Consider the following 16,957-nt stretch of genomic DNA (forward strand, 5'->3'; position numbering starts at 1 on the left):
ATCCTGAAGTTTTCTGGCAGGACTTTTGTGCTCCCTCCTTATCTGCTATCAGTGTTTGATGTTTGGACAGAGCCTAAGCACCAGGACAGTCACCTGGCTCAGCCTTGCCCTAGTGTGAAGGAGCATGAAGAAAATGTCCACTCAAAGCAGAGGGCCACAGAGCACCTTGTGACTCAGAGCAATCATACCTCCTATGCTCTGTCTGAAGTGGGACAATCATAGGGACCCCTACAGTCCCTAGGGTTTGCTCTCAACAACAGAAAATAATGCCTTTTCCCCCATCACTTTCTGTTTCTGCCAGCAAGCATTGAAGAGACTTATCTATGGTAGGGGAATTTAAGCGTTTTTTTTTTCCCCCTAGGTGTCTGCCTTTCTAGAAGTGAATATAGCTAGCTCTTATAGCACAATCTGGATCCCAGCATCCCTGGGAAGTTGAAGTAGAAAGAGAAGATTTAAGGCTTGCCTGGGCAGGAGATATGTCTCAGTGGCAGAATGCACTCCTAGCATTCATGCTCCAATCTCTATGTTCAATCTCCAGTACTGATAAACCAACAGTCAATATATGTAACATAAGTGACTAATAAATTTAGGAAGAACCTTGAGTTAATCCAGAAAGACAAGCTTTAAACCATGATCTAAGAGGAGAAATTTAAAGGAAAAGGCGTTCACAAAATACGTTAACATGATTTCTAAATGAATTCCATTTCTGTTTTCTAGAAAGGGGGACTGAATCCTCTAACTGTGTCTCTGGGACTAGAGAAAAGAGAAAAAAGAAAATGGCTATAGAAAATAAAACAGTTCTTAGTAAGTAGAATTAGGCTGGATATAATAAGTAAGTATAATAAGGCTATAAAATTTCCTGTTCTTGGGATGGAGAAGGAAATTTAGGGAGAGTAATAGTTTATGCTCTACTCACTCAACAGGGATGCCCGAGTGTGTGCACTCTTGATATTTCTTTAATCAGCATTCTAAGCATTCTCATAATAGTGTACTTCAGAAAATGGAAACAAAGATGAAAATTAAGAGGTGATTGGAAGGGAGGGCCGTAATCTAAAGAATTCACATGCACTGACCTTTAAAAGGGCATCAGAAGTGTGAGGCAGGATATTGGAACTCCCTCATGTACATACAACAAGTATTCGAGTTCATGTGTGTAAAGAAAGGGTGATAAGGCAGGAGACAGAAGTCTAGAACATCAAATGGAACCAGCTCTTAATTACAAAGGAAGTTGGAAGTGGCTGTTATCTCTTAACCATGGACTTCCCTCTTTGCTTTACAAATGACATCACCATCTCATTTCTCAGATAGTACAGGGGAAAGAGAGGTGCCTTGCCGAAGCATGGACTGTCCCACAATACATGCCTGCAAGAATGCTCAGGTGCTTGGTATTGAGAAGTGTGGCTCAAAAGGGATTCTATTTAATTTATGATTAAGAGGTTATCTATGTAGTTTAAGTGGCAGAAAAAAAAAAAGACTGAGCTGTAAATAAATTCTGAAAAGTGTTTGAAGGTCAAACCTACAAAGCGGAAAGTAGGAAACTAGAGAACACAAGAAAACGTTGCATTCCTCTTGTGCCAAGGACAGATTCTACCCAGAACACATTCAGTTAAGTAGGGTCATGATGTGAGAATGAGGACAGTCACATATACTGTGACCTAGAAAGTTCCCAATTGGGGAAAGTCTTGAGGGAAAATGGGGAGTAAGATCCTAGGAACTGTAGACAACTGTGTCTTCTGCTGGCATATGGCCGATGGTATAGATAATTAACTGGATATTTGATATTATCACTGTTTCTCTTGCCAATCCACAGGTTTTCTGTTCCCAAGGGACTTCCACTAGAAGCAGGACATGTATGGACCGAGACTGAAATGGTTATATTGATTTTGTATCCAACAGAACCACATTGGATTCCCTGTAGTACTGGCTCATTTGACTGAATAATGGAGAGGTTAATAGCATTTTTTTTTCCCAAGGGGGTTGTCATGGTTTGAATATGATTGGCCCAGGGAGTGGCACTGTTTGAATAGTGTGACCTTGTTAGAATAGGTGTGTCACTGTGGGCGTAGGCTTTAAGACACTCATCCTAGCTACCTGCAAATCAGTTTCCTCATAGCAGCTTTTAGATGAAGATGTAGAACTCTCACCTCCTTCTGCACCATGCCTGCCTGGATGCTATCATGCTCCCACCTTGATGATACTGGACTGAACCTCTGAACCTGTAAGGCAGCCCCAACTAAATGTTGTTTTTGTAAGAGTTGCTTTGATCATGGTGCCTGTTCACAGCAGTAAAACCCTAACTAAGACAGGGGCTTTGACAGGCCTAAGTGAATGACTATGCATAAAAGCTTTGAAGGATGGATGGTCCAAGCAAGGCTTCTCTGTGCTTTAGGTACTAATACTGCACTGGAAATTATTGTTGCTGTTTCCTAACAGAACCATAGAAACATAACTCAGACTCAAGAAGTTATTGCTATATAGACATCATCTTTGATGGGAAAAAAAGAACATGAAAGACAGTGTTGCTTGATAAATGGAAGTGGGGGGAGGTCGGGTCTAAATTTCAGAGGTGGATCCAGGTCTAAAAGTCCTCCTTCTTGCAACCCAAATTGAGACAGAATCTCATTACAAAGTTCTTGCTGGCTGAAACTATCTGTGGCTGGGTCCCAACTCTCAGAGATCCATCTGTATCTGCCTTCTGAGTGCTGAAAAATGGTACTTTTAAAGTAAACTGGAGGATTCCTCAGGATTATAGTTTGTGTCAAGTGTCCTACTCCCTGGCAAGCCCCAACCCAGGCATCATTTTTTGCTGAAATTTCTCACATGCAGAGAAAAGACATCCCAAGGTGCACATAGAAGTTAGAGAAACTGTTCTAACATCTGGGACCCAAGCAACCCTTAACATCAGGTCCATTCTTGTCTTCTGACCAGCTCCAGCTGTTGTGTACTGACCTGTGATCTCTATATGTTCTACTTTTAATCCTCACAGCTGTGACTATGACCTTAGAGAGAAGTAGTACCTCTACAGATGCCTTTAAGTAGTGGGTTCAAGTGGACCATCAGCCAGGTGCTGGTATGCTCACGGGATGAGAGAAATGTAGTCCACAGAGGAAAAACAAAGAGATACCAAGGACATGCTCAGACAGTGAAGTAATGCACACACAAGCTAAGCACTGCTGAGGATTCTCAGCATCCCTCAGGCCCTAAGAAAAGACAAAGACAAACCACAGCCATACCAACCTCTTGATTTCATATTTGAGACTTCTAGAACTCTGAGGAAAACTGAGATTCAGAAGAAAAACTGATACACTCTGATAGAAATTTTATGTTAATATATGGTTATCAGATTATAGGTCTGGCTACTGTACCTAGCACTTTCTTTCTGTAAACCTGGAAGAGAAATGGACACTGTGCAGAAAAAGCTCATTATTTTCATTTATTTCAATTTTTATTGTTCTTTTAAGGGTAAATCTAGGAAATATTGTGGTCTTCATGAGATGAGGACACAGATTTAACATAAGTATGGTGTGTTTCATACCTGTTAATTCTAGAGAATGGAAAGAAGAATCTGAGGAAAGACACTAAAAATCAGTGGGGAAGAAATGAATAGATTTAAAATAATAAAAAGAACAAAAATAATCAGAAAAAAATATCTCAAAATGCAGAAGCTTCAGTACTGGTTTGAGGTACCAGGTTCAAACACCAGCTTAGGAAACTCTACTGTGATGGGTGTGAGTCAAGCCAATGCCAAGTCTGACCTGGATCCCGTCACTTGGAAGAAGCATACTGATTTAACAAGGGATTTCTGGAAGGAGCAGGGAGTGCAGAATTAAGACTGCATCAGGTACCCATGCAGGCTGAAGTGTCTTAGATTGGTGATGTCAGGCTTCTTGTTATTGTCCTCTCAGATCTGGAAAGAAGAAGCCATGGCCAGCTAGGAGACACACTGTCAGTTCCTTATGCAGGAGGCTTTGCTGGAGAAGCATAAGGGTCCACTGACAAGTACTAGGCCTTACAGGAGTCCCTTCCCAGTGCTTACTCCACCCTTCCTTCTTGTGAAGTCTACAGAGCAGCAAGAACAGCCAGCTTCTCTGGAACCTTCTACTGTAATAAAAGAGGATTCATTTTTTGGGTGAGAGTGGCCCCATGGGTCAGTGACCGCGTGTACTCACTGAGGAGTGCATATGAATTCTGGAGCATGCTCACACCTGGCTCAGGACAGGATTCTTTGTAGCCAACATGCAAGATAAGGCCTCATTCTTTATTCTGCTGCAGGCTGAACCCATCTCCTGGATCCAGCCCTCTAAGGAAGGACCCTAAGAAAGATCAGAGAAACCACGGGCTCCCTCGAGCAAACATGTTCCAGAAGCGGCCTGTGAAGCTTATAGTTAATAGACACCAACAGATGAAGAAGTTTTAAAATATTGACAAAGAGACACACACACACACATGCATACACACACACACACACACACACACACACGCACACGCACACGCACACACATACACACACACACACACAAGCACACACACACGCACAAGCATGACCAGGCTTGTGCAAAAAAAGTCAAAAGGTTTTGAGAATTAAGATTGATTTTTGAATTTTAACTTATTTGGCTCTCAAACTTTGTTGATTTTATAGTCACTAATTTTTTCAGCAGTTTGAGAAATTGTAGAATTCCAACATCCCTGTCATTCCTGAGATAAAGTATTCTTTCCCTCCTGGAAAGGTGGAAGGATGTTGGGAAAATGAAAGGAAATACAGACACCCCCTTCCCGAGTATTTTCAAAGGGAAGGAAATTTGTATTCGAGGAGCCTCAAGAATGTGAGAAGGAAAAACAACATGGCTGTGCCCCCTAAACACATATACAATAGTTTAAATGGTGGGGTGTAATTTCAGGGCACCAAAATGGTTGTGTGTATCCTTGGGTTTGATTTGTGTCTTTGTTTATCACCTTGTTTGTTTGCTTGTGTTTTCAAAAGTAAGGTCTGGCTCACTGTGTAGCCCAGGCTGGCTTAGAATAAAGCACTCTTTAGTATTAAGGAGATATGATCTTCTTCTGTAGTCTAAAATACTCTTTTGTTGTAGTTGTTTAATTGGAGTAAAATGATTTTACTGTTATTATCAGTTTGGCTTGATAATTACACATTATTATTGATTAGCATTATTGCTGAATCTTCACTGTCCCCACGCCAAGCAGCTGTCTCTCTGCCCCTACCTTCCAGGAAGGGAAAACAAAGTACAAGGTCAGTGCCTCAGATTAATTTGCCACTGCAGGTGCTCCCTACAGACACTCCTGCTGGACTGAGGACCCGCCATGTCTCTGCTGGCTACTGTACTGCTATTCTGGGGTGAGATGTCCTGAGATCTAGAACTTCTGTGGCAGGTGTGGTATGAATGAAGAACTCACACAATCTGTCTCTACAGGTTTCACTCTGGACCTAGCAACTGATGCAGCCACCTGTCCATTCAGGGATGCCATGGAGAACAGTGAGCATGGGTTATGGGGATCCCCTTTCCTAATAGCAACAAGCTAGCCCTGGCTCCTTAGCACTCCAGATATGACCAGTAAACCTATCCCGTGGGCAGACTTTCAGTCCTGCTAGAACTTTTAGCAAGTCTAACACTGACTTGTAAGGTCCATGAGGCTACCAAAGACTTCCAACTGCTCATAATGTGATGTTCCAGGAGCTTTCTTGTGTTGCTATACCTTCCAGGTCATACCAGTTACAACTGGGAGCAATTACAAGTAACAACAGGGGCCTCTACCACTGCCAAATCAGGCTTAGACTACTCTGAGAGATAGACAGAGATGAGCAGTCCTGTGGAGGTGACAGGAACAGGAAAGCAGGTCAGGAGGCAGTGGAGGGAAGAAGAGAGTGGAGCCTCCATCCATGCCACCTGGTATCTCTTAGCCTCAGTTTGCATATACGTCAAGTAGGAGTCTTTATGCTGTCCCCAGATGCTTATGGATAAGTCCTATAGAGTGATAGAGACAGCCAGTACCCTTTCCCTTGCTCTTATCTCCACCCCTACCCTTGCTTCCCTTACGTTTTCTGAATCTGGAATCCATACTCTCATCTTCTCCAGAGTAAGACTGAAGCACTCACCAATCCTGCTCTTCTCCATCTACACAGATTCCCTGCCCAGGCCCTGGCTTTCTGCTGATCCAGTGCACTGGATCACACCTGGCTTGAGCACATTCCTGCTGTGCCAGGCAAGAGTGCAGGGCGTAGTCTTCCTGCTGAGGAGGGAAGGAGATGAAGGTTTCCTGGAGGTAGCTGAAACAGATGGCTTTCTGAAGGGAGCTGGACCCAGTGGTTCCCTGGATGTCACTCAAGCAGGATACAAGGAACATGCCATTTTTCTAGTCCACCAGCCGGGCAACTACAGCTGCAGCTATCAAACTCACAGAGAATGTGCCCCCTCTAAGCCTAGTGGTATTGTGACCATCGAGGAGTACGGTGAGTGTTGAACCCCAACAATGAAAAGCTCTACAAGAAACTTGATGTATGGTTTCCAAAGATGAGTCAGCTGCTCCTCGGTGGTCACTGGAGGTTTGGGGCCAGACAGAGGGCAGTTCGTAGTGGTACCCTACAAAGCAGGCTCTCCTGGACTCCTCACTTAGGGATCTTCTCTGTCTTGCAGCCACACCACCACCACCCATGCTGACTTCTTCAGAAAGTTCCACAGTGGAGCCACCCCACATGACCCTTCTCTGTGTGGCTCCTCTGGATGACGTTGAATTTCAACTGAGGCAGGGAAGGCGTGAGATGAAGGTTCCTATGGTCAGCACCAGCCCTGAGGAAGTCAACTTCTATCTGAAATTGTCAGACATGGGTGACCAGAGCCCTTTCACCTGCCGTTACCGTCTAAGCAGAATGACAGCTTGGTCCGAAGACAGTGAGCCCTTGGAGCTAATGTGGAGTGATGGTAAGCCTCACAGTAGGGCTGCAGACCAGAGTAGGCTAGAAAAGCATATATGGTGGTTAGAAAAGAGCAGGATTGGGGACCCCAAAGCAGAATCTACAAACCTGAAGAAATTATCCAGTTAACCTCAGTTTCCCAAGCTTCAAATAGGACCATTAATTAATACAATAAACTTGAGAACTGCGAGGAATTGGATCACCTCAAGCAAGTCAGACACACACCTTAATGGAATATACTTTTCATGTATCAAGCAAGAGTAATGTGGACTTGCTGGCTGTCTAGGGTTTGCCAAGGCCAGGAGGCTGAGGCACAGTGTAAAGTATGGTGGTGATGGTGGTACTACCTGGACTTCAGAAGCAGATGAGGGGGGAAGGGAGGGAGAGAGAGAGGGAGACAGAGAGAAACAGAGAGAGGGAGCTAGGAGGTCATATTAGACAAAAGACTTAGTCAAAACACAGGCTGAACCACTCATGAGTAGCTTGCCATGCCTTCAGACTGAGTCAATGTGTCTGATCCCCCACAGAAAAATTGCCAGCACCACTGCTCACTGCAGAGCCGTCGAAAAAGAGCTATGAGGCCGGTTCAACAGTGCAGTTTCGATGTACCGCACCCAGGGCTGGTCTACGCTTTGGGCTGTATATCGAAGACTTGGATGAGCGCAGCCTACTCCAGATACTGGAGTCTTCTGGTAATGAAACTGTCTTCCAACTGAAAAATCTCTCAACCATGGACTCTGCCAGCTACAGCTGCATCTACACTGAACTGGCACCGCCCTACTCAGGATCGGCTCCCAGCCATCTTGTGCCCCTGTTGGTGAATGGTAAGCTGAGCATAGCCACGTGGATAGAAGCGGGGTAGGGGGGAGGGGGGAAGAAGGATGCTAGATAAGGAGGCAGAGGAGGCAGAGGTTCTGTGCCGTGATCCTGTGATGGGCCATCCTTTCTGGTTTGTGCCTTTATGACATTTTGGTCCTTGAAAAATCCTCCTCCAGGCAAGGAATGGGACTCTGGTATGTTTCCCAAATACTAAACTGCCAGGTGTCAGGTAAAAACCACATTCAAGAGTGTTAGGATTGAAGCTTTTAGTGTTCAGGTCCACTCTTCTGTGAAGCATGTGTGTCAGCACCACTTATATCAATGACTGCCTAGTCTGGCCTGGGACTGTCTCCACAGGTTTGAGCTAATTTGTAACTTTATAGAGCCCTTGAGTTCCTGGGGTCCATTTGTTCCTCTGGTTTTCTCATCAAGGTCTCCCTGAGTCAGAAGTCGGCCATCCAGGCCGAGACCATTCAAAACCTCCAGCCAGGGTTAATTTTGACCTCAGACCTTTGAGCTGTGCTTCTGCCAGAAGCAGTTTCCTAAAAGGTTCCTTCACCTCTCTGGGGAGCCAGGGAAGCCCTGGAACGGGTCAAAGCCTGGGAGATTCATAGCCCTCATGATGCTGGGGAGTGGCACACTTAGGGGGATACAAGCATCATTAAACGAATACCCAAGGAGCAAGGCAACAGGAAGGTTGATTCCTAGTGTGCAGTGCAAAAGGAGCCAGAGTAAACTCACCATAGGGCCTCACAAGAAATGTTCCAAACTGAATACTATCCCTCACACACCCCCAGGGCCACCCCCACCACCAACGCTCCAGGCTTTGTGGACAGGAATAGTGCCGGCTGGTTATGATGTTGTTCTACGCTGTCACAGTGATGTGCCCGGGGTCACCATAGAGCTGCTGCATGATGGCAAACTTGTGCCCTACAGGATGCTCCGAGTAACGAGCACCCACAGCGACCTGGGGCTGAATTTTGTGGGTCCCCAACATACAGGAAACTATACCTGCCGTTATACTTCCTGGTGGCCTGAGCCCATTCACTCAGAGCCTAGCAACCCCGTGGAGCTCCTAGTGGAAGGTACGGCTTCCAGAGCAGTGGTTGGGGTTTGCCTCTTGATCTTTGCTGGGCTATGAATTCTGTTAATTGTGTTATCTAACCTGGTATGCAAGGGCCCTGTGGCATTTTGCTGAGTCAAGTCACCTACTTCTTTTGTCTAGGAAACTGATGTGGCTGCAGACACAGGACCAAATGTTCTTGGAAAGAACAGAAGACAGATGGACAGAACTCCTATTCTTCCTGCTGCAAGATGTATTTCCCTCAAACTCCCTCTGCTTAATAAAGGCCAAACAAATGTTTGTTAAAGTATGTCTTCCATTTGTGAGTCTGGGGAGGTTGCAGGTGGGAGAGGATATGCTTTCAGGACTGGGATCCTATGTCTTTAAAGAGAATCCAGTGAGGATTGGATCCTAAGGACAGGAGGGTGAAGGTCTAGCCTTCTCCCCACATCTCCCAAGGTCCCCTTGTCTTGACCTCCTGTGTCTGGCTGTCTCATAGCTCCCAAGCACTTCTTCCCCTTCCAACAGGTGTGGACATCCAGCTTGAAGCGATGACCAAACCCATCTTAGCTTGGAAAGGTCTGTCCCTACCCTACCAGTGGGTTAGAAAATAACACAGTAAGTGTTCTAGCCATGTTTTTATTTTTACAATTTTGCTTTGATGGATGGCATCAGGGTGTCTCCAAATCACTGTGTTTTCTGAAATGACTCAACTAGAAAAAAAAACAGAAAAACATCTTCATAGATAAACCAATCTTCTCTTCCCTTCAGGCCTCAGTGGAGCCTGACACTGAGGCCTGAAGGGTTGATCCCTGAGGCAGAACCAGGACCCTCAGCTCAGAACCACACTGCCTTCCTGACTCATCCATCCCCCAATGCTTCTGGTCCCCATAGTAAATTCTGGAATATTCCATGTCTCCCTATGACCACTGTTCCTTCAGTGTCTTTGTTCAGAGGGCCCTTCTTGCTCCTTTCACCTTTTACTTGGCTGTTTCTCCATTCAAGTTGAATGAATACTGACTAATGCTTCAAATCTGATGGATCGTTTCATTCGTCTGTTCCTTCGCAACAAATTCTAATTGGTGGTTCAGAATGATTGAGAGGTCAATTTGGTTAGTAGCATTCTCAAAGATGGTCCCTGTTCTTGAAGAACATAAAGTCAAGGACAGGGAAAATATGTAGTGAGAAAGCTCTTACCCCATAAACATCACAACCTCAGCTGATACCTAGACTCTGCAATAAAATAAATAAATAAGAAGGATGCACTACATAAGTGGCATGCATCTGTAATCCCACTCTTCCTCTGTGAGATGGAGAAGAGAAAGGAGACTAGAACACCACCTAACTTGTAGGACAGAGTGACCGGAAGGAAGAGACATCCTGCCTCAACATGCTAGGATATGAAAACACACTCTCAGAAGTCAATTTCTGATCTGCGTGGACACAATCTTGCACGCACCCACACTCACATACACATCTACTAATGAAGGAATACATTTAGTTTAGTTAAGTGTAGTAGACTGCACAGTAAAAAATTGTACTCACAGAGTAAGATGCAGATTAATAATTCTAAAGAGCTCACAGGGCTTGTACATAAACCTCTGTCTTGAATATCTTCAAAACTTCATAATAGGTCACAAAAGGCTCTTAGGTATTGTTAATTCCTGACATAGCTGTAGATGTGAAGGAGAAAACAGGAATTCTAAAGGATCGCTCTCATTTCACCTAACATCATTATTCCCAGTCTAGAGATGAGTAAACACTGAACACATCTCCCACAATGCAGAGTTAACAAACAGCAGAGCTGTTTTTGATCCCAATACACCAACCCCAGTCACGTCTCTCAATCATTAACTCAGCCTATCTCTAATTTGCCCTGTGAACCCAGCCACAAAGGATGTCAGGGATGACTCTTTGTTTGTGTTTTTGGACAGGATCTCACTATGTATCTCCAGCTAGCTTTGAATACCTGACCTCCCTAATCCTCCTGCCTCAGTATCCAAATTATTGGGATTATAGTTATATGCCACTGCACCCAGTGCTACTGTGAAGATGTAAAAACCAGAAGTAAAAGAGCGGGACAGCTATAGAATGTTCTGCACAGGGTGAAACCCCAAGCACAGAGATGGTTTACAGAGGAAGCAAGTCTTAGGGTGAGGTTGGGAAAACATACTAATGGGATAGTCTTACCATAAAGCAGGTCTGCCATGGTATCCATAAAGAGCATGGGTGTAGTATGTGATAAGCATCCATGATTTGAACGTGGAACAAACTTGAGATGATTTCTGAATCTTTTGCCTGGTGTCCTTTGACGACATAATCTGTAGGTCTTCCCTTTCATCTGTACAATGTGGACAACGTTATCTACTTCACAGGGTTGTGATCAGGATGAACTTACTTAACAATCAGCAAGAGAGAACATAACCTGTTTCCTGGGACATCACATAAGCTGAATCCTCATGAACTTCTTCTATGTCTTACATAGATTTCCTGCACTAACCAGAGCTTGTTATAGGCAGAATTCAAAGACTAGGGTTCATCCTTAGAAGCCACCAAGAAAACAAGGAACCACGCATTCCCTGAAAAAAAAAAAAAAAAGAATAGCTAATTGTATCATCAATAATACTTAGCATAGTCCCAGTGCTTGCTCAAGTTAATTCTGTTCCAAATCATAGAAAACAAATGACTAAATGTTTCAGAGAAGAGATCTGTTGCTGACCTAGGGATGAGGAGAATCTTGTCTTCCACAACATCTGATGACGAGAAAAGCTTCATTACTGCTTCCTAGAGCCAAGTTACCCTGGATGAGAAGAGGCCAGTAAGCTCTGGTGCGGACTTAACCCTTCACCAAGTCTGTTTTTACATATAAGTACAGTTACCCAAGATTATAACAACTCAAGAAACACCACACTGTAATTTTTATTCTAACAATTGCCCCAAGTGATAGGACCAGGAAGTCTCGGGGTTTGCTAAGTTAGTGTGTGATGGTTGGAATCGGTTTTGTCTCTTTCCCTGGAAACTTAGAACCAAGACTTTGTGCCAAGACATGATGTGGCACTCAGCTCCTCAATCCCACAGCCCTTTTACTCAGTGTGTTTTGCCAAGTAAAGTCTAGGAATGCTAATAAAACACACAATTTCTTAGCCTATTATAGTAGGGCATTGTTAACTATGAAAGACAGATCAGAAGAGAAGTCACATAATAAAGGGAAATATTCAGAGCACAAAAAAAAATGCCAATGCATGAATATAGTGTCTGTAAAAACTATGCTGAACTGTTTGGAACAATGTTGAGATGCGACAACATTGGCGAAATGGCTGGCAGAATAAAACTCCATCCTTTGGGCATGACATGACCACTACTGCTTAAAATCCGTGCAGAGCTTGAAATCTATCAGCAAGGCACTCAAAATAGCATAGTATCAGTCCTATTAGCATTCTGTTGTAAGAAAGGAGTCATCAACTCCCCATCAGAGAGTCCAGCTACCAGTCTCCTGTTCCCACTGCTTGGACAATGCTAGAATTAGAGAAAATGGGAGGTCGATGGAGCTGTGACTCAAGTGACAGTGCTGATTTTACATGTTATCATCATGTGAAGCTTTTCATTGACACAACACTGAGTCACCCATGCGTCTTGAAGAACCTCTTACCCACGCTCCTCCCAATAAGCCCCCACCACACACACACACACACACACACACACACACACACACACACGGGTTCAGAAACTAGACTTGGAGGGAGTGATATCTGAGGTCAGCTGGTGTTCCATCTGAAGGAGATGGGCATGTCTGCATATCTCCCAGGAAATTTCACACAACTTTTGTCCAAGCACAGAAGAGATGTTCAGCTTCTTTGCAACCAAGGAAAGCAAAGCACATGTGGAAGCTGAGCATAGTTCCCTAAGGAGCTGGAAGTTTCAATCTCCTTTATGAAGAAAGGCAACTGAACTATTCATTCATAAGTACTATTTAATCATAAGTACAGTATTCCAAGCATACTCTACTTGTTGGGAGTCAATAGATAACATGATACTCTCCATCCTTTCCCTGATGGTGTAATTATAAATAATACTAGAACTATCCAATCACCTATGCCTAAACTTTGGAATCATCTCCGAATTTTCTTCTTTCTTCAGTTCTATAAATCAGTTGCTCTAGATAATTCTATCTAAAGAACATCCTCGTCTCTGTTGCTGTTGGAGAGATAGACCATTTACTCTGGAGAAGAACCTTGCCACTCAAATAGTCATGCTTTGTCTCTCCCATGATCCTCACTGAATTTTCTCAAACACAAATCTAACTCTGTTCCCACCCTGTTACTCCCTTTTCCCTGATTCCTGGGACTCATTAGAGTAACGATAGCTAACATCAACTGCTTACTATGTGTCAGTGGTTAATGCCTTTAACTTGACCCATTAGCTCATTGGGTAGGTTTCATAACTGGCCTCATTTATGCTGGTCATTATCTGTTAACTGACAGGTTCATGCCTGCCCACCAATGTTCTTCTTTATTTCACGAAAGTACATAGAATCTTTTGAGCTGCGTGTCCCAGAATCCTGTCTCACCTGCCATCTCTGGGGCTTTGCCTACGGGAGAGGTACTGGGAAGCTACCAGAAGTCCTAGGAAGAGAGAAGTAGGTTTCTTCTTCATTGCTCCTTTCCAGCTTCTGGTACCTTCTGCAATGGAAGGAGTTAAGCAAATTGTCTAGTGTATGCGACTGCATGGGCCACCTGAGAGCAACAGCAACAACAACAGCAGAAGCAGAAACAAGCAGCAGAAGCAACACCCCCTGCCTCCAATAGTTCAGCATCATAAGTCCCCCATGCCATTCCTAAATGCTGAGCCATGCTTCCTGGCCTAGATAGAAAGGCTCCATCTCTCTTTCACTTCTGTATCTCTATCCAAGCATTTTGACTACTCATCACCATTAAATCTCACTTTGCTGGAAATATCTGCAGGACCTCTTACTTTTTTTTTCCACTGAGCACCAAGGACTCATTTAATGCCCAGAGAGGTTAGGTAACATATTCCAAAATAAACTGCTTTAGGGTAACCTAAAGCCTAATTAAAACTGGACAAAACCCAGATAGTAAATCAAGCTAAGGCTCTGTAAGCACATGGCAGAAAGACTCACTGTTTCCTCCATCCATCTAGACTGCACGGCTGAGTGGAAGGGTGGCTCCTCAGAGGGGATTGTTTGGTGGTTGGGATTGCTGATAAATGAATGAGTGTACATCACTCGAACAAACGTTATATAGAACACTGTTGTGACCTGCAGCTGCAGTGGATGTTGGATCTTTGCTTAAATAATAAACAAAAGAAAATGCTCCAAGTCCAGAACAAATCATCGTGGGGAGCTGACTCTATACTCTTGCTTCCAGACCCAGAGGCCTGGCAGCACCTAAGAACCTGAATGCTCACATCCATTGTGTAGTATAAACAGGCAACAAATATTTGTTAACTGAATTAATCACAAAACCAATCAAATGTATACTCGGTCACACAACTGCCTGATGATGCTGACAATTCCACCTTATTGATAAACAGGTTTCCTGGAATAGGGTGCAAAAGCAAACCATTGCAGTTTTCTAAAAAACAAAGGCCTCTAATAGAACAGCCAGTGAATAATTAGACATTAATGTCTCTAACTGGAAAACAAATGTAACTCAGTCAATCTCAGGGGACCTCCTGTATTAACAGGGTTTCCCTGCATTAGACACTCTAACTTCTTGTTTATAACTTGAGCCCACAAATGATATGTTGCTAAAAGAGAAAAAAATCATTAATCTCACAACTCAGTGAGTAATTTTATATTTTGAATAAATACAAAATAAAGAACATTAAGGCAGGAAATAAATCAGATATGCTGCAATTAGTTTGAAAGAGCCAGATTTTGCTGCCTAACTCTCTCCACAATTCCAGCCTCATCCATCAATGTAAAGTGCATTGGATGACATGGAGATTTTCCATTCTCTTTTCAGACTGAATTAGTCAGTTGATCTGAACGGTAATTTGACAGGACGCTGAAGGGTAAACGTGAGTGATAGGATTACAGCAGAGATGAAATAAAATGCTGAATAAAGTTTGGTGATGCCCCTGGTCTGTGCTTATGACTCCCTAGCCTGTGTTGGAACTCTTCCTTCGTTCCATTGTTACTTGTCTGTTTTAGGATACTCCGAACTCTTTTATTAGAGTATGAGAAGGATCATATGCATTTTCTAACCCATCTTTACAGATTTCAAAAGCTCAGCCCGAGACACTGACTGATTTGCTTATGTTGGTACACCAAAACTAACTGGAGCCAACTCCTGGACCAAACTCCTTGGCACTTGTCTCTAGCCCTGTGCCACACAGGTCAACAAAGGTAGACAAGGCAGTTCCTTGCTGAAGGCTTGATCTCCACAGCCATTTCTGAGTGGGAGACTCCTGTGTACCCATGATGTAAATGGCTGGGTCTTCCTTTCCTAGGATCAATACGCTGCATGATGTTCAGACAGTACTCCTCCAATCATATGTCCTCTTTAGACAGGATGCAGGCTTTGTTCTGCTTTCTAGCTCTGTTATTTTCTCTTTTCTCAACTTTGGCACATCCTGATAAGAGAAGATTTTTCTAGAATAGTTAAATAGCTGATTCCATGGCAGTAGAGGTACAATAAGAATCCACTGGCTGGTTTATGTACCTTGAATAAATCCATTTCCTAGTATAAGCAGAAATCTGAGAGCAGATTATGGGTGACCACAGGGAAAGCAATGAAGTAATACACATAACATGCCTCCATCAGTGAAGAACAAAAGCAAGCAAACAAACAAAAGCACAATGATGACAGATTTTTACAGAATTAGGTAAGGGATAGCATTCCCAAGTAATGTACACTATTGCATTTTCTAGTGCAGGAATTTGAATAATTCATGATTAATAATTTTGGTGATGGAACCCAGGGTCTTTGTGCTCTCTATCTTTGAGTTATATCCTTAGCCCTATGCAAGACTTTTCTATTACATTTTAGGATAGGAGATGTATATTACATTCATAAGAAAAACAACACATAGCTACTACTTTTAATAGAAAGTAATACACACAAAGAATTGCCCTGCCCAGTTGAGAAACAGTTTAAGAAATGATGTCCAAGTGTTCTCTGTTGGCTTGTAGATACTGCCCTGTTGAAAGGGGCCTAAAGCCCCATGTTTTTGTAGACCTCTCTGCTTTCTTACTTTTATCTGTAAATTTTCAAGAAAAATGTGGGGTTATAGGCTTTGGGCTGTTTACACAGGTCTGTATCTCTAACCCTTTCTTTGTGGGTAAGGGAAGGAGTACATACTAAGACTCTCCAAGGCTTAGCTGTTTGTTGAATTACATTGGCCATTCTCTGTTGAAACATGATCCAAAAGAATTCTGAATGCTTGTGACAAAACTCCAAGAAAACATAAGAGTCTTGTGATCTCAGTTTCCTCAACTATGGAACTGTTCTTGGAATGTGTCTTTGTGTCCTTTCCAGGTGTAGTGGATAGGAGTGAGTTTGCTTCAGATTATTCATTAAACTGGTTATTGTTATTTGTTTATATGCCTCTGTGGGAAAACATGCTTTTGCTGTGTGCAGCTTGCTGCCAAGTACAGCTTTCCTTGTGATTACACACTTGATGATGTGGCCCTCCTAACGCCCAGAGTAAAAATTGATGCTCTGACTAAAGTTGGCTATTGCATGAGACATCAGTCCACCTCATTCACTGAATCTATTCTCCCAGGTCACACCACCTCTAGAACAGTGAGCAACCCTGTTTGATTATCATCCCAGCTCTGAAACATGCATGCGTGACTTCTCCTATTTCAGAAGAAGTTGAATCAGATAGGTTTCTGTGCCCAAGATAATGAAGATGTGAAGTAATCAATGAAAAGCAGAGAGAATCAACTTCTCTATTCTCATCTGCTCCTGCAGGGACATGGGCCTCGGGGTCTCACCACATGAGCTCAGTGAGTGATAATGTCAGTACAGAACTAGTAAAGTAAAAATGAAGTTATTGTGTCAATTCTAACCTCATAAAATCAGTGTTCCTTTTGGAATAGGAAACATGGTCCCAGACATAGATTATAATCAGACAATGTTGTGAAACACAGAGAGGATCTGGTAACTACAGAGTAAGAAAAAATA

General features: G+C 43.2%; 1 protein-coding gene across 1 annotated transcript; it reads left to right on the top strand.

The window, feature by feature from the left end:
• Positions 1-5,249: 5,249 nt before the first annotated feature.
• Positions 5,250-9,114, top strand: LOC117719240 (alpha-1B-glycoprotein-like). The gene is made up of 7 exons (XM_076912292.1): positions 5,250-5,350; positions 5,427-5,489; positions 6,137-6,463; positions 6,648-6,932; positions 7,453-7,749; positions 8,542-8,829; positions 8,970-9,114. Exons 1-7 carry the CDS (start codon positions 5,317-5,319, stop codon positions 8,975-8,977), a joined length of 1,302 nt encoding a protein of 433 aa, XP_076768407.1. The 5' UTR covers positions 5,250-5,316; the 3' UTR covers positions 8,978-9,114.
• The last annotated feature ends 7,843 nt before the right edge of the window (positions 9,115-16,957 follow it).

Source organism: Arvicanthis niloticus, chromosome 13, assembly GCF_011762505.2.
Source record: "Arvicanthis niloticus isolate mArvNil1 chromosome 13, mArvNil1.pat.X, whole genome shotgun sequence".
In the NCBI taxonomy this organism is placed as follows: Eukaryota; Metazoa; Chordata; class Mammalia; order Rodentia; family Muridae; genus Arvicanthis; species Arvicanthis niloticus.

Bases quoted from the DNA above. Each gene is read 5' to 3' on its own strand.
- LOC117719240 (XM_076912292.1), top strand. From the start codon at position 5,317: ATGTCTCTGCTGGCTACTGTACTGCTATTCTGGG. The intron at 6,933-7,452 runs GTAAGCCTCACA...GATCCCCCACAG, and splicing joins GGAGCTAATGTGGAGTGATG to AAAAATTGCCAGCACCACTG. The intron at 7,750-8,541 runs GTAAGCTGAGCA...ACACACCCCCAG, and splicing joins TGTGCCCCTGTTGGTGAATG to GGCCACCCCCACCACCAACG.